The sequence below is a fragment of the Thamnophis sirtalis genome, unplaced genomic scaffold (genome assembly GCF_051295495.1).
Source record: "Thamnophis sirtalis isolate CommonGarterSnake01/CBP01778 unplaced genomic scaffold, rThaSir2_p1.2 scaffold_5, whole genome shotgun sequence".
Lineage (NCBI taxonomy): Eukaryota > Metazoa > Chordata > Lepidosauria > Squamata > Natricidae > Thamnophis > Thamnophis sirtalis.
This window is the reverse complement of record NW_028261385.1, coordinates 50,049,706-50,077,510: the sequence shown is the minus strand read 5'-3', so window position 1 is coordinate 50,077,510 and position 27,805 is coordinate 50,049,706. Positions and strand designations below refer to the sequence as shown.

At 38.2% G+C, this 27,805-nt stretch overlaps 1 protein-coding gene across 1 annotated transcript in view; it reads left to right on the top strand.

Annotated features, from left to right (window-relative positions):
- The window catches only part of TMEM232 (transmembrane protein 232), a 118,699-nt gene that overhangs the window by 2,772 nt on the left and 88,122 nt on the right, over positions 1-27,805 (top strand). Inside the window, exons 2-7 of the mRNA XM_014059455.2 lie at positions 2,778-3,022; positions 9,015-9,126; positions 10,448-10,553; positions 14,086-14,243; positions 15,634-15,733; positions 18,954-19,123. Of these exons, the coding sequence (XP_013914930.2) occupies positions 2,889-3,022; positions 9,015-9,126; positions 10,448-10,553; positions 14,086-14,243; positions 15,634-15,733; positions 18,954-19,123 (780 nt within the window). The 5' untranslated portion in view covers positions 2,778-2,888. The remainder of the gene's footprint in view (positions 1-2,777; positions 3,023-9,014; positions 9,127-10,447; positions 10,554-14,085; positions 14,244-15,633; positions 15,734-18,953; positions 19,124-27,805) is intronic.

The following is a 27,805-nucleotide window of genomic DNA, read 5'->3' as shown; positions in this document are numbered from 1 at the left end:
GTTACATGGCACTAGGGATTCAAACTGCTGAACTGCAGATCTTTCTGATCAACAAGCTCAGCATCTTAGCCACTGAGCCACTGCGTCCCTATACATTTTAATTACTCCTTAACTAATGTAGAATATGTGGTGGAAAGCTGTTTCTAAAGTTGTATTTATCTGATAAAACGATCAGATTTATATAGAGCACAATTTATTTAAGTTTTTTTAAATTTCCAAAATAAAGCATTTTTAATAAGAGGAAATATATGAAATAATCTATACTATGGATTTAACCATGTTTTCTAACTGAAGTGGATCATCTATGATTTGCTAAAGTTTAAATTAAAAAAAATAAACCAAACAGGATTGTTTCTTGGCAGATAGTAAGGCATCTAATAAGAGTTTGCTAATGATTAAATGTATTCCATCATATTCTATTTTTTATTTGTGTGCTTCAGAAGGAATGTTTGAGCCATAGGCAGAACACCAGTAGTACTCACAAAGGATAGTTATGCCTTGGTTTATGTAAATGAATTCTTTTATCACAATAAAATATTAATTATTTGGCACTCTCATGAGTTTATCCTCTATTTCATATGCTTTCTCTGTGTATTTTTAGATAAGATTTTATTCTGTGATTATTTTGCCTCGTGTTATACTGTGGAGATGTGGGGAGCCTGCAAGATATCTATATTATATGAAGGCTGGTGCTTTCCAATGGTTCTCTGTTTCAGATTGAGTGTTTTAATTTATTTACATGAGTTTGTCGTTGCTGTTTTAATTTGTGAGGTATCATGTAAGTGAGATGGGCTTCTGTTTAAATTAAACAAAGCAAAATAAATAAATGAGATAATAAATTTGTAACATTCCTAGCTTTATTCATAAGGAAGATTTTTTTATTAAGGAAAAATGTGGAATTGCTGCATTATTTATCTTGGTTATTGGTGATTTCTGGAAGTATCCTTTATTTTCATTCTCCTAATCTCACTAGTGGTATAAACAATGGCAATTTTAGTGTTCTAATCTGTTTATGTGGTAGGACTCATAGTAATTCTATTGTCTTTGAGATTCTTCTTAACACAGCCCTAAAGAGAGTTCCAATGACAAATGCCACAATGAACTGTACTGGATTTTATTCAGAGTAAATATGCATTAGATTAGAGTATGATGAGATGAGGCTGTAATCCTGACCATGCAGTAGTGTAAATTTTGTTGAATTTATGGACTGATTACAGATCATGACTATTTGTTCAGCAACTGTTCAAATTTAGGACAATGTTGACCAAGGGAGACTTAAAACTGGTCCTTGAAGTTGTGGCCATCACAGCAATCACTTGATTATGATTTGGATTCTAGGCGACTGGTTTACAGTTACAACAGTTGTAGTATCCCATGGTCACTTGATACCATTTGCAACCTTTCCTGCCAGCTTCTCACAAAAAAAGTCAGTGGGAAAACTGGCAAGAGATTGCAAGGTGCTCCCACTGTTGCTGCTTTTTTGCCTGCCTGCCTGCCTGTGGTATCCATCCACCTGCCTCTGCTCTGCAGCATTTGCCTGTGGCACCTGATTGTCCCTGCCTGCAAGGGACTCCTTCCTTTTCTTCCTTAACAACATGTGCAGTCCTTGGGTTATGACAGGAACTGGGACTGCTAGGATTGCTGCTGTGTGATACAGTCACATGACATCACACTTTATAATTTCATCACTTAGTGACAGAAATTCTGGCTCCAGTTGCCATTGTAATCCGTGGTTTACCTGTATTTCTGATAATAGCATAGGCCCATGATGGTGAACCTATGCATGTGTACTAGAGGTGGCACTCCATACCCTTTCTTTGGGCACGCGAGCTGTTGCCCCAGCTCAGCTGTGCATACGCGTATGCCTCCCACCAGCCAGCTGGTTTTTGGGTCTCTGCTGCGCATGTGTATGGGGTGGGCGCATGTGGGGGCCACATGCACAGGGGGGCAGGGGACAAACAGGGGCCACATGTGTTTGTATAGGAGGCGCATGCATGGGGGTCATGCATAGGCATAGGATCTCCACTATGTCCTTAGATAGCCTTAAAACTAAAGAGTGGTTTTAAACAATCACATGGTTTCCTTAATGTTACAGGTATAATTTTATTATAAAGTATCTCTGATGTGATTATTATTGTCTGCCTTCTTTGGAAGGGCTATAATAAAATATATATCTGGATAACATTTATATACTGTATATATCCAGCAACTGTCAATGGTTGCCATCCCCCAAAGTCCCCCCAAAGGGGCACGTTTTACTTCTGAAGTTTATAACCAATTATTGTTACATTTACAGTATCAATAACATAGTTTAAATTATATTTTAGGAGTTTATATTTTAAATCATGATGTAATTTTAATTGACATTTCCATTATTTAGCTCTATTTTGTGGATAATATTGTAATTCTTTGATATTATATTGCCTACCACATACCAGTTATTACTGGTAATAACATTTAAATTGATTAATCAAACATCATGCTAGTCTGGTACAGTGGCTAATTAACTATCTGATCAAGAAGTTATAATGAAATAGAGAGATTGGAGTAAATCAAACAGTTTGGCATGATTCTAGATGCAATTCAACTTAATTATATTTTTGGATATAAATAGCATAACATATTGCAATTTTATTTATTCTATTATGAATATTTGATTAACATAAATGCAGTTTAAATCGTTTTCTAAGTGGAGTGCTAAAAAACTCCAAATTTTTAAAATTGCCATTCTTTTTAGGATATCCACATTATTGTTTTTGTTTTGTTTTGTTTTTCAGTTCCCTGAAGGACATGACAGAAAAGTTGTAAAGTTTAGTTCTTGTAGAGGAAATGGTAATATTTCCTTTTGGCTATACTATTTTTTTTTTTAGGACTGAATTTACAACACTATGCCCATTTTAAAAGTGCCAGTACATTATAACTTTGGAATTGTGTCCCATGATGAGCATAAAAAGCTTCATCGGAGATTGGTGACTCAATATCTGGAAAAAGCGGCAGCTGATTTTAAGAGAAGACCACGAAGGTAAGTTTAAATATTCATAATTGATGCAGTATTTATACCTTCAGTGTTTTCAGGTTCTCAACCCATGTCTTAAGGAAAAGAGCAAGTCAGCTAAACACTTCATGATAGTTTAAATAACATGCCATCAAAATGTAGAAAATGAAAGATATAGTGTACAATGCGATAGGTGGCACATGACTTCACCTTTGCCCTTTCAACCTATGCTTCCTGTACAGGTAGTCCTCAATTAACAGCCACTAATTCAGCGACTGAAGTTATGTTGGCATTGAATGAATGATACTTATGATCTGTCCTTGAAGTTCTGGCTATCCCAATCATCTGATCGCAATCTGAGCATTGGGCTAGTGACTTGCACTTACAATGGTTGCAGAGTCTTATGGTCAAATGATTATCATTTGTGACCTCTGCTGGCTTCTCACAAGCAAAGTCATTGGGGAAGCCAGCAGGGAAGGTCACATGTCGCTCCTGTAAATCATTCCCCTTCCCATCACTTTTTCTCCCAAAGAACCTACCCAGGAGTGTGAGATCCTAGGGTTCTCTTATTCTATAGTGCAGACATGCCTTATATAGAATAGAATAGAATAGAATAGAATAAGTTTATTTATAGGCCGCCCTTTTCCCTGAGGGGACTCAGGGCGGCTAACAACTTATATGGGAAGGGGAACATACAATGACATATAACACAATATATAATTAAAAGTCGAGCAACATTCATTCAACATTCGGGTGGGGGCGGATTATACTCTTTACCCCCAGGCCTGACGGGATAGCCAGATCTTGAGGGCTGTGCGGAAGGTCTGAAGGGTGGTGAGGGTACGAATCTCCACGGGGAGATCGTTCCAGAGGGTCGGAGCTGCTACTGAAAAGGCTCTCCTCCGCATAGTTGCCAGCCGGCACTGGCTGGCAGATGGCACTCGGAGGAGGCCTAATCTGTGAGATCTGATGGGTCGGGAGGAGGTAATTGGCAGGAGGCGGTCTCTCAAGTACGCAGATCCACTACCATGAAGGGCTTTATAGGTGGTGAGAAGCACCTTGAAGCGCACCCGGAGATCAACAGGTAGCCAGTGCAGCTCGCAGAGGATAGGTGTTATGTGGGCAAACCGAGGTGCGCCCACGATCACTCACGCGGCCGCATTCTGAACTAGCTGAAGTCGCCGGATGCTCTTCAAGGGCAGCCCCATGTAGAGCACGTAGAGCATGTGATGCCATGGCTGCACGTGTGGTGCCACAGGCAGTCACACACATATCCGTTTGCCACCAACAGCAGCTATCATGACCCAGTTATATTTGTGCTGGGCTGTGGCTTGTGTACTCTCTTGTTGGAGCACTCTTCCCCCCTGTCAATGCTTGGCTGTGATCGCATCATACCATAGCAACTACTTACCTGCCCACTAACCTGCTTGTGAGCTGCCTAGGACCTGCAACTTCCTGTTGTCTTCTCCATTAAATTTACTTAAAAGAAGCGGGTGGGAAGTTGTGAGGAAGATTTCACTTGATGAGCCACAATCATTGCTTAATGACAGCAACAAGGACTTTCAGGATTGCTGTTGTAAAGCGGTGCTTTACAATTGCATCACTTAGTGATGGTTCCAATTTCTGATGTTATCTGAGAAGCACCTGTAAATTCTGTTCTGGATCATTTTCTGGTACATATTATTTTATGTAAATAATACTTTCCATATGTACAACAGCAATCTGTTCCAATGGTGGTGTCTGTACCACTTGTGGACAAGCAAATGCTATTAGAGTTCAGTCAAAGATATGAAACGTTAACATAAATAATAAGGAAATGTACTAACAACTATCTGTTTAGGGAAATGGGAAATTAAGAAACAAAAATAATCTTAGCATTTAAACCGAGTTAGCAAAAATAAACCTGCTTCCACATTTATGAACTAGAATATTATCCCATGCCCTGGAACTTACTGGAAACAATTAATAAGATTCATGCTTAAGGAATTAGCCCGCTATTATAACTATAATAGGTGGAGTGAAACTTTTAATTTATTTTCTTGGGTGCATTACTTAGAATAATATTATCTGTTTGCCTAAATGAAATAGTAGAATCCATATTGAATCTCGTCTGTGAGTCATTATCAGAAGCGTCCTCCTGTCAGTTGAATTTAAATACATTTTAAAAATTGGTTTTAAGAGTTCGCTATTACCACATTAAATGGAATTTTATATGACATTAATTTTCTTGATGAGAACTAATAAAATTAATTTCTGTGATACCTCCTTAAAAAATAAAGGAAACAGAAGATTGCTTGGATAAATTACTGTTTGAGGAGGGTGGTAATGTTACTTAAATACACCACCTCATTTTCTGACAAAATGACTTGAATCTTAATATCTTTTAGATCTGTTTGTATCTTGTAGAATATGAAATCAGAAGTTGATTATTGTAATCATTTCTGGCCTGCAAAACCCAGACAAGCACTAGGCATAATTTGGAATAACCTTTCTTCTGCAGATTTGCTCCTTTCCTGACTTTATTTAAAAAGATGCTGAAAATGAGTTATTTTGCAGTGTTTTAGCTTAGATATTGCCATCATTTTCTTTTCATTGATTTCTTCAAATAGCATTTTAGTTTTAATTTGCACCTTGGATAATTGAAGGTTATATTGTATGAACCAGCGAGAGTTGTTCTTCATTGTGGCAAAATATAAATGCAATAAATAATTATATAAATAACAGAGATTCTGCCATCTTTAACACTTCCGTAGCTCCTATTAGTCATGTAGACTTTTTCAGCCCATGTATAGTCTCTCCCTCTCCCTCTCTCCCTCTCTGTCTCCCCCCTTCCCCCCTTCTATTACACACACACATGCATGAAATCCACCTGTCTTATTGTAAGTATATTGCTAGATTAATAATGTAAGAGGAATACTGTACACTTATCATGAAGAGTTCATAGAATCCTACGTCTATCATTACAGGTTATTCCAAAAACTATAGCTAAGGAGAATTGATTATTTCATACATAATTAAATTCTTACACCAAGGTGCCTTACAATATATTATCATGGAATATGTCATAGCTTGATACAAGATGACTTCCTAGTAAACATATGCTTAGTGCAATAGACATAGAGTCATACATTATTAATGGTTATTTCTTATAAAAATGCAATCCATGAAGTAATGTCATTAATGTCAAAGCAGTATGATGTTTAACCATAACTTTAATTAATATGTTTCTGTTGACCATTGATATAACTTACTAGCTTCATACAAGTGGCCCTAGTTTAACAACCACTCATTCAGCAACTGTTCATACTTGCAGTGGTGCTGAACAAGTGGTAGTTATGACTGGTCTTCAAAAATTCTGGTTGGCGCACCACATCTGTAGTCATGTGATTGCGATTTGTGAGGTTCCCTGCCAGCTTTCCAAAATGAGAGTTGGGGAATTGAGAAGTATTTTGGAAGTCATGATAAATTGAAGTCCTTGCCTAATGACTTACAGGATCCTCACTTAATGATGATAACCAGAGACTGCCAGAACTATTGTTGCTAAAATGATGCAATTGTGATGGCACATTTTATGACTGTATTATTTAGTGATGATAATTCTTGTCCCAATTACTGTTATTAGCTGACCACCTGTATAGTCAATGTGGAATTACTCTAGTTACTAGAATAACATTTCAATTTCTGCCTTGAAAGTAATTAAAGAAGATAGATACCATTGTATAAGTTAGGTTTTTTTTTCTTAGTCTGCTAATAGGAAGCATGATTTTTATTCTTTCAAAGATATTCGGTTCTGTTCCTTATTTCTGGCATGTCTATGTATCAATTATTTAATTTTTGCTAGTTCAGTTATTGATTAAAATTTTCTATATTAGTTTCTTATTGAAAACATATAAATATGAATTATAATATAATACCATATGAAACATTTAACATCTACAAGTAAAACTGAATGAATTATTTCAGCCAATATTAGTTAAACAATTGATTAAACAAAAATGAAAAGGCACAGTTTTGCCTTAAAATTTCAAGTGATTCCTGTGTTATAGCTGCACAAAATCTGATAGTCATAACAAATGTAGTGAATATACATTCCTTAACTAAGAGGTAGATTTAAGATTTTTTTTAAAAAAAATATATCCCTAGCTTAATAATACTTTTTTTCCAGAAAAAAAATGTACACTTGCCACAAGGTGGCTCCTTTGTTTATTAAAAACAAATCAGTGAGAATCATAGAAGTGTTTGATTCACAGCAGAAGATAAAATCCAGCAAAACTGATGCAGACACACCCACAGCAGATCCATCACATTATTCATTTCCTTTTGGGGTAAGCAGTGTTAAGCCAAGAGTGGAAACATAGGAAGCAAGAGTGGAAACATAGGAAGCAAAAATAGTAAGCAAAATGTTTTAAATTGAAAATATGGACAAGAAAATAAAATACAGGACATGATAAAAAAATTCAAAGTAGGCAAAATAACAGCTTACAGCATGGCATTGATAAGTGCAATAATTGACATTGAGTGACTCTCAAGGAAAAACATGCCAGAAATGTAAGGCCAGAATTGAGAATTTTGTGAAATCAGCAATGCTACTTCCTTCACCTGGAATATGTTTGCACTTTGTGGCTCCAGCTACTCGCTTAGTTTTTATCCTGGAAGAGATTTGAAATCAATTGCACTTGGTACTTTCAGAGATAGTGAATTCTCTTTTCTTTGGAGAACAGTTGGGGAAAGATTTAAGATTTTCAATAGCAGTGGAAATGCTTGTAGCAGGAAGAACTTATTGATGATCACGTTGTATACGTGACCTCCAAGTCAAACACGACTTTGAACAATTGCAATTGAGCTGCTAAGTGTTGGCAGACAGAACTTCACAGTTCCACCGGGGAAGCTTAAACCCTCAGCATATACTATATCTGTTCCTGTAGAAAGATGTCAAGTACAAGGGAGACCTTGTATAGAAAGTGTACATCCTGAAATACCCACTCTTCAGAAGGCAAGCAATTTGCTCTTGTTTTCCTATTATGTAATAACCATTTGTTTAGTGACAATTTAAACGATAATAACCACTTGTTCAGTGATTATTCAAACAATGGCGCTGAACAAATGGTACTTATTTCTATACTCAAATTTCCAGCCATTGCAGGTCTCTGCATGTGATTGTTCAGCAGCTGGATTGCAGTTATGACATTGTAGTGTCACATAGTCACATGATCAGAATTTGTGACTTTCTTTGCTAGCTTCCTGCAAGCAAAATCACTGGCAAAGCTGGCCGGATGTTGCAAATGCAACCATGTCAGATTGCACTTAAGGATGATGTGGGCTTTGTTTGCCAATTGGAAATGCAGAACTGCCATCACTCAATGACACAGTCATGTGACACTGGGCTTTTCAATTGCATCACTTGGTAACAGTAATTTTTGTCCCAAATGATGTTAGTAAGCAAGGACTATCTTAAGGTGGAAGTGATAAAGATGCAGAGGAATGCACCAGCTAGGAATTTGATAACCTCCCTCTAGAATCTAGATCAAAGCCTGGGTAATAGCAGTGCCAAAGCTAATGAACATATTGAAATCTGAACAGCAAATTCTTAAGTTAGATTATTTTAAGGATAGAAAACCAATATTTCCATCTAGATCAGGGGTGACAAGCTTGCGGCCCGTGGGCTGGATGCATCACGTTCTGTCCCACCCCCACCCGGTTTAGCAAAGGGGAAAAAAGTCCCAATATGTCATGTGACGCCGCCGTGACAATGCGAGTTTGACACCCCTGGTCTAGATAAAAGGGTGACCTGTCACACACATATATATTTCTGATCTTACCAGGACAGAATTGTCAAGTCTAGTAGATGCTATAAAATTTGTCGTAAAAATGACACAACAGTGGAAAGTATATATTAAAGACTCATATTACACAATGGCTCTTTTAAAATTAAATAAGCTTTCTGTTCTTTTATGCTTGAAAGGTTAATTCTATGTATTTATCCAATTAAATTGATATTCCCTTGGGTGTATCTTTCTAGAAATCCATTTGAACTTACTGAAGAATTCATTGAGAATTTCAATAATGCCTCAAAAACAGAAAGAAAGGAAGCATTCATAGATCTGGCTAAAAAAATGCTTATTAGATGCAAGGTTTGTACATATAGGATTTGTAAAAGGTCATTTATAAAGACCAACTGTTGAATCTAAATGTTTATGAAGCTGTTTAAGACCTGAGAACTAATGAAAATACTTTTTACTACATCACATTCATTTTCTTTTTAAAGTTATTCATACAAAGATGTGCAGAAAGGACAATGTTAAAATAATTTGTATTCCGAGGTGGGTGAAATGAGGACCCAGACTGTGGGGGCAAGTTGCTGACTCAATTTGCTAAAAAAATCTGTAAGCCGCTTAGAGAGGGCTGAAATCCCTATGAAGCGGTATATAAGTCAAGTCAAGTCAAGTCAAATAAATAAATAAATAAATAAATAAATAAATAAATAAATAAATAAATAAATAAATAAATAAATAAATAAATAAATAAATAAATAAATAAATAAGAAAGAAAGAAATGCCAGGCTGAAAATGCTTGAAATACTTGGTTATTTTTTTTTTTTAAAAAAAAACAGTCATGTTGAAGTAATTTCATGAAAACAGTCTTGGCAGTGAGTAAAGGACCTCTTAGTTTTTAATTATTGTGTCTTGTTCCAGGAAATGAGGAAAAGGAAATGGCTTGACAGACTTTTCCTTTATAGTTAAGTTAAATATTGTTATGGCAATCTAGTATAAAAAAAAGGCAAAGTGACTCCAACTCTGGCAGATTTATGTTTTAAAAGGATGCTCCCAAATGCCTGGAGATGTTTCATTGGATTGGTTTTGAGCAAGACATGTGCCCACTTCACAAACAGGCTCAATGCAAGTCATTGCTGGAATGCAGAGCATGTAATTAATTGCTCTTTGTTTCAAGGCACTTCAATTGATGGTAACAATATAATTACACTCAGTATTTATCTTCTTATTTAAGTCTTAACCTGAGGGATGAAAACATTGCTATCTCGGCTAGCTCTTATGTTTTCTTGTCAGCAGTTCGTTTTAAATGTTATCTTTAAGTAGAGTTTTGCATACTTTGACAATGTTATATTTTGCACTGCCATTCATTATGTTTCTATTATTTATTAGAGCAGCTCCACTTTTCCAGTCTTGACAAAAGATGCCACTGCTTTAAGAGTCTTATGCATTCCCTAAGCAGCATCAGCAACATGTATTCCAAGCAGAAGACTGAAAAATGTCAGGCTGCTTTAATGATTAGCTCAGAAGCACTAGACTTGTGCAAAGTCTGAAGAATTTCTTCTGAATCTCTTCCGAATGTGCTCAATTCATTAGTTTTTAGTTCAGCCCCAAGTCTAACGTTAGCTTGGGGGAAAAATGGTATTATAATCTTTTGCTTCTTTCCATTTTATATTCTGGACAGAGACGATTGGGTCTCAATGTATTAGGTTGTGCGAAGTATGTGAATATTCCAGTCGCATGGACCGAGGCAATAATGTTATCACAGTGCAAAGGAGAAATTAGTGAAGGTATGTTGCTTTTTCATTTTAATTGATACACATTTTCTCTTTTTGCTGAACAAATGCTGCTAAATTATGTACACCGGGACCTCATTTTAACGAAGTATTTGGTGGAAGGATGCTGTTATGTCTGTTTGTTCAATATAAAAATACACAATTAGCTAAAATACATCAACATGCTATTGGAATAATGATGTCATTATGCAAATGGCTTAAATTGATGTGCATGACATAATTTGCTTTACATGCAAAATGTTGCTATTTCACAAGAGGTAAATCGTACAGATATTGTAAAATTAAATCAATATACATTTAACTGTCTTGTCTAGACTACATTGGATGCATTAAATCTTTTTTTTGGGGGGGGGAGGGCACCTAGGAGGAAATTTACACTGTTGTATCCAACATCGGATAAAGGTTTGCTATCTTTTAAATGGAGCTTTTTTTCTCTCAAATAGAGAATGATTTTGTATCAAGTGTGTTTTGGTCTTAGAATGATTCCAATGGCTTATGCAAAGATATTCTTACATTATTTTAAATTATGGATGTGGAACGAGAGGCCTAACAGGTGTATGGGGCCAATTATCAAGATTAGTTGGTTTGTCTGATTAGTTGAATTGTATTTGTAAGAGAAATGGATTGGGACAAACATAAGAATGTTGGCAAGAAATAGCTAAAAATGTTAAGGTTTTGTTGCCCTCTAGCGGCCATATATTTTGGTTATCATAGATAGGAAATAGGGCTTTGGAATAGGCCATGGCTTTTCCCGATAGTTCATTAAACTGGAAACCAGTATGTAATTCTGATGAAGCACAGACTGTTTAATACAGGTAGTCCTCGAGTTACAACAGTTCATTTAGTGACTGTTCAAAGTTACAACAACACTGAAAAAAGTGACTTATGACCATTTCTCACACTTACAACCATTGCAGCATTTCCATAGTCATGTTATGAAAATTCAGATGCTTGACAACTGACTCATATTTATGACAGTTGCAGCGTCCCAGGGTCATGCTATCACCTTTTGTGACCTTCTGACAAGCAAAGTCAATGGGGCAGCCAGGTTCACTTAACAACTGCTGTGATTCATTTAACAATTATGGCAAGACAGGTAGTAAAATGAGGCAAAATTCATTTAACAAAGGTTACACTTAGCAACAGAAATTTTGGGCTCAATTGTGGTTGACGATTATCTGTACAATACTGGAGGCAGGAAGAGCAAACTTAAAAGTGGGGCTGCAACAACTCTTTATGTATTTTGCAATTTAAAATATCCATAGGATTGAATTCATTGATGGTAAATTATGAGCCAAAGCAACATATCGTATTAATGAGGTAGATTCTATAAAACAATTGGTTGGAACTCTAGAAACTATGATGCATAGATGGAACAAAGGAAGTACTTTCTTAAATATGGTTTCCACCCTCCCTCTCCAGAAAGCTACTTTTACTGGTTTAATCATGGTGTTTCCCAGAGCATGTGTTCACTTTCTAGATTTATTAATATGCCTTGGCCTCCTAAATGTTTTATGGCTGAGTTGAGTGGGTTTTATATTTTCAAGTTTCTGGGATACTTGTGCCTTACTTCACTTGTCCCAACTGGATGCATATTTTCTCCTTAGTATTTCTGTTCTTTGATGTTCTCAGGAATAATGGAATTACGTCTCTGTGTGTGTGCGTGTGCGTGTGCATGTGTGTGTGTGTGAGAGAGAGAGACAGAGACAGACTTAAAACTGGAACTGTTCTAAAACTTATCAGTGTAAATAATATTTAGGTAACTATTGAATTGATTCAAATGTGCTCTTATATTTACAGAAGGGCCTTCAATCCATGAAAGACATGGAATCAGCAAAAATCACTTGCCTTTTCCATGTTTTTCACCTGGCAAATCATAAATGTCTCTAAAAGGTTATGGAATTAAGGCAAATATACGTGTTCCAAGATAATGTTGCAGGATCCAATCTGGGTCAGTCACCGGGTTATGGAATTGTCTAGAGTTATCTTTTTTATCTTCGAATCTTGCATAACCAGAATTTCCAGCCAGCATGACTAAAACATATCAGTGTAAGCTTGTGAGTTTGAACACACATGAGAAAGAATTTGACAGATTTGTTATCGCTATTGTTTAATAGTTTTTAGAAAGCACAAATGGTGATCCCTCAGCTTCCAGAATGATAAAGCCACTGGAAACTCGTGTCTTACAGTCTCCTTGCAGGGAGCTACTGTCTAGAGTAATTGAGGGAATCTGAGTCCTTTCCTTTTCCAGAGAAGAATTCCAAGAACTGGTCTTTTCACAGTTCCTCATTCTGCTATAATCATCAGCTCCACTCTCTGTGGAATCATCTTGACATGAGGGTGGAGGTTCATTTTTCAAGCTTGTGGATTGATTTCTGAACGTTTCGTTACCATACTACTCGTGCCAGAGGTGGCACACAGCACCCTCTTTGTGGGCACGCGAGCTGTCGCCCCAGCTCAGCGTCGCCTCCTGCCAGCCAACTGGTCTTCGTGTCTCTGCTGCGCATGCACGGGGTGGAGCATATGGGGGTGCTGGCAATTACAAGGAGGAGAGCCTTCTCAGTAGTAGCTCCGACCCTTTGGAACGATCTCCCAGTGGAGATTCGTACTCTCACCACCGTCCAGGCCTTCCGCATAGCCCTTAAGACCTGGCTAGCCCGTCAGGCCTGGGGACAAAGATAATTGCCCCTCCCGAATGATGAATGAATGTTGCTCATTATTTTATTCTATGTTTGTCTGCGTTATTGTTTGTATATCCCTCCCTTGATTTTATGTAAGCCGCCCTGAGTCCCCTCAGGGAAAAGGGTGGCCTATAAATGTTAATAAACCTCTAAACCTCTAAACATGCAGGGGGTAGAGCACATGCAGGGGGCTACATGTGCATGTGTGGGGCACATGCGGGGCGTGTGTGTGGGGACGGAGTGCATGCATGGGGCAGGACACGTGCATGGGTGGAGCACATGCACAGGAATGGGGCGCATGTGCAGGGATGAACACACATTGCCTTTTGGGGGTTCAGGTGCGCACTTTGGGCACTCAGTACAGAAAAGATTAGCCATCACTGCCAAACTAGGTAAGATCTTCAGTGGAGTTTAGGGAAGGTCAGTGTCAGTGTTCTTCTGTTTATAAGGACTTCGTGTGATAAGTGGGTTTTGTGATTCGGAGGTCACATCTTGAGTTCTTCATTGCTTCCCAGGGCCTTATATTGCACATTCTTGGTGGCCCATTCAACTTTATTAGATGGCTTTATTATGCAATAGCATTTAATTCACATTGCATAAATATTTCAGCAACTGTTGATCAAAATTATGAGAGGGATGAGTCTTAATTATATTTTCATCAAAATGATAATCAGAACAGGCAAACAATCTGGAGGAAATTTATTTAACACTTGTTATTTTGTTCAGAATTTGGCAAGCATTGTATTGCAGGTGTGATGGGTATTGTGTGAAATATTAAGATTTGTAGACTTGTAAAATATTAAGACCAATCTGAATTAATTTTTCCTTTCCTTTTTTTCCTTTAGAAGCTCTTGAGATTCTTGGAATGTCATTGGATCATGCCCCCATTGCTCCAGAACACATCAGTATTTTATTTTTTATAGCAGAATGCATTTTGTATAAACTCTGTTATGATGCAGCACAGAAATCATATCTATTCTCATGTGAAATCAAATTGTTGAAGGTATGCTATACTTTTAATATTGACACATTCCTTCCTTATATAGATATGTCATCTTCAGTGATTATATAAACATTATATGCCAATATTCCTTTAGTCTTCTATGCAGATTTGCTCTTTCTGCAGGATTGGGAAAGATTTCTTAGTTCAGGCACCTTGAGTGTAATTCTAAAACATCTGGAGCATCATTTGAACACCATGGGAACTGACAAAATCACCATCTGTCAATTGCAGTAGGCAGCAATATTTGGAACAGCTTACATCCTGCAATGATAATTTTAGCATTGTCAAACAGCAACATCTGCCTATCCCAGGTTCCTGGGAAAGATTCAGTAGGTGGATAAAAATGCCAAATCCTGTCTAAGCATCTGGCTAACTCTGCAACCAATCATAATAATATGTTTAGGCAGTGTAAAGATTATGGATTTTAATCCTGTCTTATGCACAACACTGGTTGGGTGACTTTGAACCTGTTTTACTCTGTCAGCCCTAGGCTGTAATAAACTGCTCCTGAAAAGGTTTTCAAAAAAACTGCAGGGTAAAGTTGCCCAGAGTTAAAAATGATTTGAGGACACAATTTTTGAGTTTGTACTTCAAGAAATACATTTAAAATGTCACTGTTACACATATTTACAATTTACTTGCACGCTTACATGGTGGGGCACAGATTAGTACTTGCTTCAGAAATAGTTGGACAAAGCAAAATTTTACCATACATGTCATTGTTTGTTTATTGGTTTTTTGTTTGTTTTTGTAAGATGCCCAGAGTCACTGAGAGTGAGTGGGTGGCCAGACACACTTTCTCAAATAAATAAAATAAAATAGTCAGAAAGTAAAGGGAACATTATATCTGATTGCATCTCTGAGTGGAGATTATTTCATAGGATGAGGTCAGACATTGAAAAAATCTGTCCCTGGGATCCTGCCTTTCTCATTTCCATATTTGGAGAACCTTTTGTGTCCTCACCTGGAACACTAGTATGTAATTAAATAGTTCCACTTGAAGCAGATGATAATATTTGAAAACAAAACAAACAAGTCAACAGAAGTTTTATAATAGTATATCTTAAACATGGATAAAAAGCTATAGTATGGTACAGAACACAAGTGTGAAACTCTTGACGTCAACGTTGTCATCACATGATGTTTTGGGACATTTTTTCCCCTTCGTGGAGCTGGGGTGAGAGTGATCTCCATGCGAGGCATCCAGCCTGCGGGCTGTCAATTTGACACCCCTGGTATAGAATAACAGTGAGCCAAATGAGAATGCATAACCGAATACTTAGATAAATAAATATTTACTAAATTGTTTCTGACAACATAATACATGGACACTGACAAATACATAGGGAGAAATTTATAGAATAAATATTATGTATGTTTCTTTTGACAGCTTGGATTTTTAGTCTTTTTAAGACTATTTCTGCTATGTTTATTTGGTTACCAGAGGTTTTCCAAAGAACACAAATCCAGGCTTCACACTGGCTTGAGAGGTAGATTTAAAAAAAATATATCTGTTTATCTTTGCTTTATTTGTAACATACCTTGGAATCTTCTGTGACTAATCTAATTGTGTTACCAAAACAACAACAACAACAACCCCCATCAAAAGAAACTTGAGGGCAAATCCAGATTGACATTTTCTATTTACTCCTGCCTATTTAATAGGAACATGCAACCTTTGACATAGAGGATGTATCTGGCTTATGTTTATATTTTATGATATCCTTAGCCTATTTTTACCAGCGGTCTACAAGTGAATGGTTCAAACCTTTGGCAAAAGCAACTTAGTTTTTTCCAGTAAGCATAGAGTGAAAGTAGGAGAAAGAGAGAAAATGGGATCACTGCTCATTTCTTGCTCTTCTGCTGGCAAACAGACAGACTGTCTTGATCTGATTATTCTTGACCTCGAGAGAATATAGGCAGATTAACCCAAAGGAGTTCTCTTTAAAAAGGGCAAGAAAATATTGGCACTTACCGCTCTGTTTATTACCATCAATCCCAATTTCCTTTCTTGAGGACTTTCATTTCTTTCATTTTCTTTTAATCTGTTTTAGAAAATAATGTTAATGATGGCATGTGGGGGAACTTCATACGGAGATCACACTTGGTTTCCTACAATTATTTGTAGAAAGAACTTATTTTCCACAGTCTGGTCTGGACTCATTTTGTAGTGTTGCAAGAAATGTCCTTTTGGGTTCAGTTCCAAGTGGAGAAAAAGACACTGGAAATATGGAGGCTGCTTGGAAAGATGGTTTAATGGTGGTGAGGATCACATGGCTTGAGCTCCTGAACAGAATAGGGGAATAACATGCTTCCAGATGTTGGGTGAAGAAGAAAAGAGGCTGAGATGCTGAAAGTTCCTGATTTTATGCCCTCTCTGGCCTTTGATCTTCATCTTGTATCCTGATTGCTTGTCAGACTCCAATAGGGCCATGCAGGGGCAACTCTGAAGGCTGTCTTTTGAGTCCAAGTTTGGTTGCCTTGCTGGCTGATGTAATTTTCCCTGGTGCCTCGTGGTGAGTTCCTGTAGAAGGCTAATCCTACCTTTGTTATGTAGAGTAAACTAGCACAGGCTTTAATGGCTCATTGACAAAGTGGGGGGCAGGAAGCTGCAGGGAGCTTCTTTGTCTTTAAAAACATAATTCTCCCTTTTCACATCCAGGGAAATATAATATTCTGCCTTTTAAATATTTCCCGGGGTATTTCATTTTTCTAAGAGCCGAGGTGGCGCAGTGGTTAGAGTGCAGTACTGCAGTACTTCAGCTGACTGCTAGTTCAACAGTTTGGCTGTTCAAATCTCACCGGCTCAGGGTTGACTCAGCCTTCCATCCTTCCGAGGTGGGTAAAATGAGGACCCGGATTGTTGGGGGCAATATGCTGACTCTGTAAACCGCTTAGAGAGGGCTGAAAGCCCTATGAAGTGGTATATAAGTCTAACTGCTATTGCTATTGCTATTCTAGGAGAGAGGTGGGTTTTAACTTCCTACAGTAGTTTAAAAGAAAGTTATTTCTGCCAATGAACCTTTCAAGGCAAGTAAAAAGAACTGTTAGAACAATATGATTTTATCCCAAAGATCAGTTCCAAATTATGAATAGAATTTGCTCAACCTGAATTACCCTGAAGGCCTTTTGTTGTGCTGCCATGATCTATCGTGTTCCACAAGAAAGGGATTCTGCAAAAGGTTAAATAATGTAGCATTGGACTATTTTCTTAAGAGTTCCCTGAAATTCAGATGTGACAATCTGAGAACTTCATGCTGGTTAATGTGACTGAAAGAGCAGCTAATGGTGTTTGACGACACTAGAATAGTTTTTGCTCACAAAGCTGGTATTTCTAATGAATGCTAAAGATTTCCCTAATATACATCAGATTTTTGGCATACATATGCATAGCCTGCAGTGACTCAGCAGGCTGGGGGGTGGGCAGGGGCTGATGCTGCTAATATTGCAGTGGTGTTGCAAACTTGCCACTGCTGTTGGTTGTCATGGCCACACATTTATTCCCAAAACCAAAAATATGAAATCATACAATTAAAACCAATATCAATGATATATTTGTTTCTCCCTCATTAAAGGGTCCCCACATGTGCAGTAGCCAGTATAAAAATATAATGACAACCCCAACCCCCCAGTATTCTTCTCAAGAAATGCTGCAATATGATATTGGATATAGATTGAAAAACGGCAGTGAAAAAAACTTAGTCCACAAAATATGTTATTAAGGCCAATATATACATTTAATTAGAAATACCATTCACAGATTTGGGCTATCTTTATTGTCCTGATTGTGTTAGTAATTCTTTAAAGTGTACTTTCAGAAAACTTTCCATGTTGCAGCATTTTGCCATAGAAAATCTCTTTAAAAAGAAAGTCTATTAAAAATCCACTTGTAGCAGTACAGTAATGATCAAGTGTGTCTGTTCCTTCATTAGGGGTTATTGAACAGCTATTCTTTTTTACATTGCATTAAGATGCATATAAATATTCTAATTTGTAATATTTTTAAGACTGATGAAAGCTGCCATTGAAATTCACTGACATATACACAAAACAGCAAGTTGATCAGATTGCTTAAATTATCAGCTTGTTCTGTCTGCTTCATTAGCTGTTGTTTAGAAGAAGCACGTTGAATCCTTCCATTTAATAAAGGAGACAATAGCCAGAGAAAAATTCTGTGTACTGAGATTGAGGGATAGTAATTCAGATCTGTAATTTAATATGAACTGAATTAATTTACACTGCCTACATATGATTCAACATGCCTCTACTCCTGAATGTTTGCCTAAATATTGGATTGCAGTTCTTTTATAAAAGTAGATGTATAAAAAAAAGAACGGATTAGGAAACATTGCAGATAAAAAAGATAACCATTAAAGAAGATTACAACCTAAACCAACTGTTTTTATATAAATTTAAAAGAATTCTACACCAAGAGTTGTAAAAAGAAGAGGAAACATTTATGAAAAATATGTGAATAATATAGGAAAGGAAATGGACTTCTGTATCTTATGCAGGTTATAAAATTCTTCCATTAGAATTGTGCATGTAGTATTTTGTCAATCCACAAGAGGTCACACAATATTTATATATCCATTCTAGAAAATTCTTTGCTAAAGATTCTTTTCATTCCAACAATGGTTGATGTTACATAGTATCTAAAATTCAACAGGACAAACTAACAAGGTGTTGTTGTTGTTATTTGTGCCATAGCATTAGCAGAATGTGAAATGTGCTATCAACTTTACCCAAACATCCTTTTTATGGTGCAATTTATGCTGAAGGCTGGAGAAATTATCTGTGAAACAGCAGTGGTTTCTGAATCACAATTAGAATCCCAGGAAAATTTTGAAGAAATGAAGGAAAAAGCACGTCATGACACAGTAGGTAACACATAATTGATATATGGTACATCAAGCAGCATTACCATGATTAAATAAGCATGATTAGTAATTCAGTGAGAACTTTAATAGTTGGAGTGGCAGATTGGCAATAGTAAAAAAAGAAAAGAAAAGATATGGGATATCCTGTTCAAAGCCTGGTTCTTTGAAATCTTCCCTATTAGAAATATGTCGACCTAATGAGGCATATATACAGATATAGAGAATTGGATCCAAATATTTATCTTTGTAACAGAATTTTGTAAGTTATGCATGTGCAAGGAAGAGATGAAAAGAAAAGGGGAGAAAGAGAGAGGAAGAGAGAAATGAAAGAGCTGGAAGGAGAGAATGGGAGACAAATTAGAGAGAGAAGGGGAGAGGAAGAGAGAAATGAAAGAGAGTTGAAGGGAGAGAATCAGAGAGAGAGAAAAGAGAGGTTAACAAATCAGGGGGAAAGAAAGTAAGAGAAAAGAAAGAAAGAAAGAAAATAAAGAAACTTTCTCAGACCTATGATGAAAGCAATGGCAAGCTCGATCTCTTGCCAAGAAAACTGTAGTTTGCCAGAAGGCACAAATTGGAAGCAAGTCTGATTTTTTAAAAAGAAAATAACAGAGATGGCAAAAAAATGCATCTGAAAATAAGATTATTTATAATTTTGGATAACGTATTATATTGTCAAACAATTGTCGTCGTCATCATCATCATGATCATCATCTCTCTCTCCTCCCCCCCTCAGAGGGACTTGTCGTCCCTTGTGGAAAACACAACAAGGAACTCCTCGGCTCCTTGCTCCCCACCACCCAAATCTCTTTTTTTTGTTGTTGTTGGCCATTGGTGGTCACTGCATATGGTCCTTGGCAATACACTCTTGCCCGCCACCCCTTTGAAATGCACAAGGACGGGATCCTTTTATTAAAATCCCCTTCAAAGGCATTTTAATTGTGATGACGTCAGTGCCTCACCAGTCATAAACCTTACTGCACGTCACTGCTAAAATGGAACTGTGAAAAACTCTTGCCTGAAATTTTGGAAAATTGCATTTGAGATAGACCTGGTATTTATAACCTATGCTCTTCTTCAGGTGTATATGGCTACCACACTATATAATTACTAGTCATGCAGACTATGATTTATGAAAGTTGTTCTCAAAAATATCTAGAAGGCTACAATTTACTGTATTTTTCGGAGTATAGATTTTGAAGAGGCAAATTAAAAAAAAAGTTTTTGCACTCTGCAGACCTCCCAAAAATGGGCTGTTTTTCGTCAAAACGCACCCATTTTCTGTCAAAAAAAGGGCATGCATAGCCTTTAGAAGGCTTAGAGAGTGCTCCTGGGGGTTGGGGGAGAAGCAAAAAATGGCCCATTTTTCGCTCATTTCTGCCCTCTCCAGCCCCCAGGATCACTCTGGAAGCCTTCTAAAGCACGGGCATTTTTGCAAAGGGGGCAAGATTTCGGGAGACCAAAAAATTATTTATGCTATATTCAGTGTATAAGACACACCCAGATTTTCACCCTCTTCTTTGAGGGAAAAGGATGTGTCTTATACTCCGAAAAATACAGTACTTATCCCTGGAATAGACTAGGAATGGAAGAATGTGGACATTTGGATTTATTTTCTGACAATTTCAGGCAATATAATCCATGATGAGAAATGCTGAAAACTATCATTTTAGAAGTCAGAGCAGGTTTGTTTCCCCTGCTGTTGATAATTTGGCATTTCCCCCATCTTTCTCAATGGCCATGCTTTATAGAAGTTGTAAATCAAACAATGTGGTATAGGGAATCTTGACACCTTTCAAATGATCTAGCTTCAGATAAAACAGATCTTTTAATTTCAGGAAAGAAATCTTTGGACTCAGATAAAGGAATCTTCGCAAATACAATAAAATAATCCACATTTAATGTAGCATAAAATAATTTGGGCAACTGATCGACCTTGATGAACTCTGCTCTTTGTTACTAGTTTATTATACTTATAACCCTTCTGGCTGGCAAAGGCCTCCTGAGACATGATGTGATTGAATTTTAGTGGTGGTGAATTTTTCTTTAAGAGAGAATATGGTTCTTTACCCATTAAAGAGGCATTTGTCGATTCTTTTGTCAAGAAGCTGGACTAACATATACTGGCTAATTTTCGACCAGTAACCAGTGCTCCCTTTTTAGGGAAGGTTATTGAGAAATTGGTCATGTAGCAGCTTCAGAGGATTCTATATGAAGCAAATTAACTGGATTTCTTTTAGTCAGATTTCAGGCCTGGGTATGGGTGTTGGGTATGGAACCAGAATTGGTTATAATTTTAGATGACCTCTGGTGGGAGTGGGATGGGATAGTGCATCCATCCTTTATCTCCTTTTGGCTTTCCATACCATTGATCATGGTATCTATCTGGACTGGCTGTAGAGGTAGGGGGTGGGTGGCACTGCATTGCGCTGGTTCTCTCTCTTCTTCCATAGACTGTTCCAGTCAGTGTTGATTCAGAGTGAGAAGTCCTGCCCTTGAACTTGACTTTGGGGAGTGCTAATGAGTTTGAGGCATTCTCCACTCTTGTTTAACATTTATATGAAACCACTGGGGGAAATTAACCATATCCACAAGGTGAGGTACTATCAGTGTACTGATGATACCTGGCTGTATATCTCCACCCTGGTGATGTTAGTGATGCTGTTTAATAGAATATTCTTTATTGACCAAGTGGACAAACTAGGAATTTGTCTCTCAATGTAAGCTCTCTGTATATATGCAAATAACAAAGTAATGTAATCATAAGATAATCATAGGATAAAAAAGTAAGCTTCTACATTTAGGCAACAAAAACAAAATGCACAGGTCTAGTATATGTGGTACCTTGCTCAATAATAGTAACTGTGAGAGGGATCTTGGAGTCCTAGTGGACAACCATTTAAATATGAGCCAGCAATGTGCAGCAGCTGCCCAAAAAGCCAACACAGTTCTAGGTTGTATAAACAGAGGATAGAATTAAGCTCACGTGACATGTTAATACCACTTTATGATGCCTTGGTAAGGCCACACTTGGAATACTGCATTCAGTTTTGGTCGCCACGATATAAAAAGGATATTGAAACTCTAGAAAGAGTGCAGAGAAGAGCAGCAAAGATGATTAGGGGACTGGAGGCTAAAATATATGAAGAAGGGTAGCAAGAACTCGGTTTGACTAGTTTAATGAAAAGAAAGACTAGGGGATACATGATAGCAGTGTTCCAATACCTCAGGGGTTGTCACAAAGAAGAGGGAGCTAAACTATTCTCCAAAGCACCTGAGGGTAGAACAAGAAGCAATGGGTGGAAGCTAATCAAGGAGAGAAGCAACTGGGGAAGAAGGCAGGGCTTAGCAGTGAGAAGACGGAGTTTCAGGCTATTCCTGAAATTCCCCTATTCCGAAGGAAATTGGACGGGTCGTTTCTGATCCTAGCTGTCCCGGAGAGACAGTGAAAGGTTAGGGGAGATCCAGTGACCTCAGAGACGTTCGCAAGTCTCTGGCTTGGAATTTAACCCCTTTTGCCAGCTCCTTCTGGATTAGCTGTAAGCTAACCGAAACTGCAGGTTGCCCCTAAGAATGGTGGAAGTGATTTCAACTGGTAAGCTGATTTTATTACTCAAAGAGATACGGTCCGCATTAAAATTCAAGCTAATTGAAGCCAAAGAACAGAAAAATCCAGCGGCGAATTGTTTTTTTTAAAAATGGATTTATGGCCGGTGGTTACCCTATTTCTTAAATGCTTTTAATGATATTTACGTGGATAAAGGAAAGATTACTCCAACATTCCCTCTGACTCTTCTTAAGTGGGCTGTAAACCAATTTACTACAATTTGGCTTTTCACAATCTGACACTTTTATTGCTTGGCTGTGTTGGTCTAAGATCAGATAAGATCGCACAGCTCCCAGCGTGTTCTTACTTGCAAATATCTTAAAGCTTCTAGCTGCGTCACAACATGGCGTCTATACATGCTTCAAAAGGTTCGTTTCAAATGATTTTCTCTTCATTTCAAAAGTTGTTTGACTCATATGAAAGATTTGAAAAAAAGCTGGACTATTTAACATTAAAATATGAAGAAAAAAGTGAGAACGTTGAATGTTTGAATGTTCCTGAAATACAAATGAAGAATGTCAGAAATGAAGTTTTTCAACTTGATGACATGCCGGGCGTCTGGTTTACTTCAGAGGGAGAAAGAGATGCAACGCTTGAAAGGGGGGCAACCATACAGAAGATTTATTTCAAAAGACAGAGTGCAGGAGGAATGAGAAGCATTAAAGAATCTATACTTTATGACAGTGTTTTTCAGTGACGTCCCTGCGTGCGCTACCTCCCGGCGGTCCCCACATTTTTAAAGTAAACGCGGGGCCGCAGGGACTTAATAGAGGCATCCCTGTGTCCCGAAAGCAACTTTCGGGACACAGACAATGTTCCCTCTATTTTTTTTTCAGTATGAGCAGAAAAGTATAGTGTTTGAGCGGCATATTTTCATGCCTGAGCACCTGAATTTTTTTCACAGATGTCACCTAAGACAACAATGAAATCAGTATTATTTGAAACTCAAAGTTATGTTTATTCAAGGTACCCGCTTAATTAAAAGTGTTATATAATATCAGTATCACTTAACAACGGTCCTGCTTAGCAACCAAAATGTTGGCTCAGAAACTCTGGCATTGAAGCATGCAAGTCTTAAAGCTGTCAAGTTACAAGACCTTTGCACACCCTTTAGGAAAAAAAACCCAGGGGTCTTCAAACCTGACAGCTTTAAGCCTTGTGGACTTCAACTCCCAGAACTCCTCCTCCAGTCATATTGCAGCAACATCATCTGCGTGGATCTGCTCTATCTTTGGTTTTTTTCACAGGGGTCAGGGCTGCCGCTGAAGATGCCAATGAGCCCCCGCCGCCACTAGAATAGCTGCTGCTGCCGCCTCCTCCTCCTCCTCCTCCTCCAACAGCACCAACATATTTGCTGCCCAGCGCTGCAGCCGAGGTGAAGCCTCCAAAGCTCCCGCAGGCGCCCCCGCCCATGGCAGTGGCGGCGGTGCCTCCCCCTCTGCTCGGAGCACCTCAGCTGGGCTCTGGGTAACCCCTGCCGCTGCCTCCACCTCCGCGGTTTTTCAGAAGCCATGAGGCCTTTTTCCCTGCTCCCCCCCTCCGCCGCCTTCCTACTAGCTCCCGCGGCCAAATGGCTCCTCAAAAGCATGGCGGAGAAGGAAGGGGGAGGGAGTAACTAGTCTAAGCCTTGCAATTCACAACACAATTAATAACACAATTAATGCCTGGCTAGGTGGCTCAGTGGCTAAGACGCTGAGCTAGTGCTCCACAAACGTTCCTGCTCACTAGCTCAAAAGGGCCCTCGCTGTTTCTCCAGGCAGCCCTCGCTCCTCTGTCCAGCCGAAGGTCGCTCCTGGCCAGGCAGGCTCCCCGCAGCTGCTCAGAGGCTCGCTCTCCTCCTCACAGCAACGTGAAATCCTTGGGTGGCTCCCAGCTCCTCTGCAATACAGCCAGTCCTTGACTTAGCCTCCACACAGAGCACCTGAACTGGCCCCCGTGTTGTCCCTCCCCCTTCCTCCTCTGCCGTGCTTTTGAGGAGCCATTTGGCCGCAGGAGCTAGTAGGAAGGCGGCGGAGGTGGGGAGCAGGGAAAAAGGCCTCATGGCTTCTGAAAAACCGCGGAGGTGGAGGCGGCGGCAGGGGTAACCCAGAGCCCAGCTGAAGTGCTCCGAGCGGAGGGGGAGGCACCGCCGCCGCTGCCATGGGCGGGGGCGCCTGCAGGAGCTTTGGAGGCTTCACCTCGGCTGCAGCGTTGGCGGCAAATCCGGCAGTGCTGTTGGAGGAGGAGGAGGCAGCAGCAGCTATTCCCCTCAGCTTCGGGAGCCTGTGGCAGAAATCACTGCACGCAGTTTGAAAGGGCTGCGCGGTGTTTTCTTGCCACATGCGCGGCCGCACAGCCGCGCACCTTAGAGGGAACAGTGGACACAGAGATGTCCCGAGGCAAAAACACCCAGCGGGACACCTTACACTATGTCACGGCACACTAGTGTGCCGCGGCACAGTGGTTGAAAAACACTGCTTTATGAAACATCATTTGCAGAATTTTCGATACCACCCTTGAGAATTAAAGACAAACTGAAAAGTGTAACAAGCCGAGGACAACGTTATTATTACATCAGAGGCATCTTGAGCAAAAAGGTGCGAAGATATTCCTGTTTGGACTTGCTTATAAAAACATTTGGTAAACCTGTTCTGCGAATGGCAATAGGACTAAGGAGGTTTTGTTATTGGAGAGACATAGGCTGATAGATGGAAGAATACAATTTAAAATTAGCTAAATCTAATTACTCTTATTTGTAATAGACATAGCTGAATAATAATTGATATTGATAGTAATGTATATAATGTGGAGTTGATATGATAAATAATAATCGGATATGAGAAGGGAAGGTTGGAAATATTTTTGGACCATATACAAAGGTTATTAATCACAATAATTATCACTATTAAAAATAGAATAAAATATATGCAGTTAAATGTTAACTAATATGGGGAAAATGTTACGATATACGATATAATTACATAAAGAAGGGAGAATGATAATAAACTATACTGTATGGAAGATGGAATTTTTGGTATTAAATATTATGGATGTTCAGCTAAAACAGGATATGAGGATTTGATGTTAATAGAGGATTTTACAAACAAGTAAATGAAATGTCAGCATGTGGTTATGGATTAAATCTTTGGCATATTTAAGGATGAAGGATATTTAAATAACTGTAGTCAACTAAAAGTGGAGGTATAATGATGTCAATATGGTAAACATTTGAGTTAAGATATTTGAATTAATATGAATTAATGGAAGAGATGCACCAAAACATGTTGTAACCAGCCGATATACTTTTTTTAAATAATATATACCTGTGTCCTTTTTTTTTTTTCCTTTTTGGTTTCTTTTTTGATTTTTTCTTTTCCCACTGGTGTGGGCATGTATTGTTTAAGAAACAAAAATTATTATTATTATTATTTTTAAATAATAATTATAGTCAAATGAAAATGGATATATGATGATGGTGATATGTATGAATATTTGAGTTAAAATGCTCGAGTTAACATGAATTATGTTTGTTGACTGTGGAAGAGATGCACAAAAGTCTATTTGTAACCAACTGATACACTTTCTATAGCATGTAAAGAAAGATGTTGTATTTGTTTTAAATTAAAAATTAAAAAATTTCAATAAAATAAAAAAAAAGGAGAGAAGCAACTTAGAACGGAGGAGAAATTTCCTGACAATTAGAACAATTAATCAGTGGAACAACTTGCTTCCAGAAGCTGTGAATGCTCAATCACTGGAAGTTTTTAAGAAGATGTTGGATAGCCATTTGTCTGAAGTGGTGTAGGGTTTCTTGCCTCAGCAGGGGTTGGATTAGAAGACTTCCAAGGTCCCTTCCAACTTGTTATTCTATTCTATTCTATTCTATTCTATTCTACTCTACTCTACTCTACTCTACTCTACTCTACTCAACTCAACTCAACTCAACTCAACTCAACTCTACCAATAATAGAACGTAATAGGGAAGATGAGAAGGATAATAGTAATATAGCCCTACTGGATGGATAAATATCCTTAGACATAAGACAGGGCTATAGGAATTAGGGAATTTAGTTGACATTCTAATATGGTCATCGGAGGCTGTTGAGATCTGTATGGGGACCAACAGATTGCAGATTAAAGGCTTTTGGGTTTTGTAGCCATCCGGATCTAGAAATTTACCATATTTTCTTCTAGACATGGTGGCACTGCCCTAGACTGATCTGGCACACAATTGGGGGTTCTTTCTGGACTCATGACTAGATGACAGTTTTGGCTAGGAGGGCTTTTGCACAACTTCAGGTTGTGCACCAGTTAACCCCATTCCTGGAATGACTGTGCTCAGTCACTTATGTCCTGGTCATCTTCTGCATGGATTACTATAATGAGCTTTACAAGGGGCAGCCTTAAAGATCATCCAGAAGCTTTGCCTGGGGCAAAATGTGATGACAAGAATGGCTACCAGTTTGTTTCCAGGTTCAATTCAAAGTGCTAGTAATCTGTGTAACCTTCAGTAAGCTAAATGGTGCATCATAAGGCAACAATTTTTGAAACAAGTTATTTCAAATGGCCTAAATGTAATGACAAGGATGGCTACCAGTTTGTTTCCAGGTTCAATTCAAAGTGCTAGTAATCTATATACCACTTAACCTCTATTGTCTGTCTGTAACCTTCAGTAAGCCACAATGGTTCTTCATAAGGCAACACTTTTGGAAACAAATTATTTCAAATGGCCTGACTTAAAAATGTGTCCAAAATTGGTTCATGGAATTAAAATTGAAGGAACTTATTAAAAGTTGTATTTTCAAACCGTCAGCTGCAGTCCTATTATTGTGATTCTGATGCTCCTAGCCAGCTTCCCACTAGCAAAGTTGATTGGGAAGCAGGCAGAAGTCAGCAATCACTTCTGCTCCCACTGCTTTTTCCTCTGTCCATGATCATTTTATTTAGGTAACAAGAAATATCTCTGAACTGATGGCTCAATGAGTCATGAGTCATCTAGTGATCTATAAAGTATCACACAACTTGTGATCAGGATATTTGAGTGACTGCCTCTCACCAATCAAGTCTACCTGTCCCATCAAATCTGGCAGAAAAGGCAG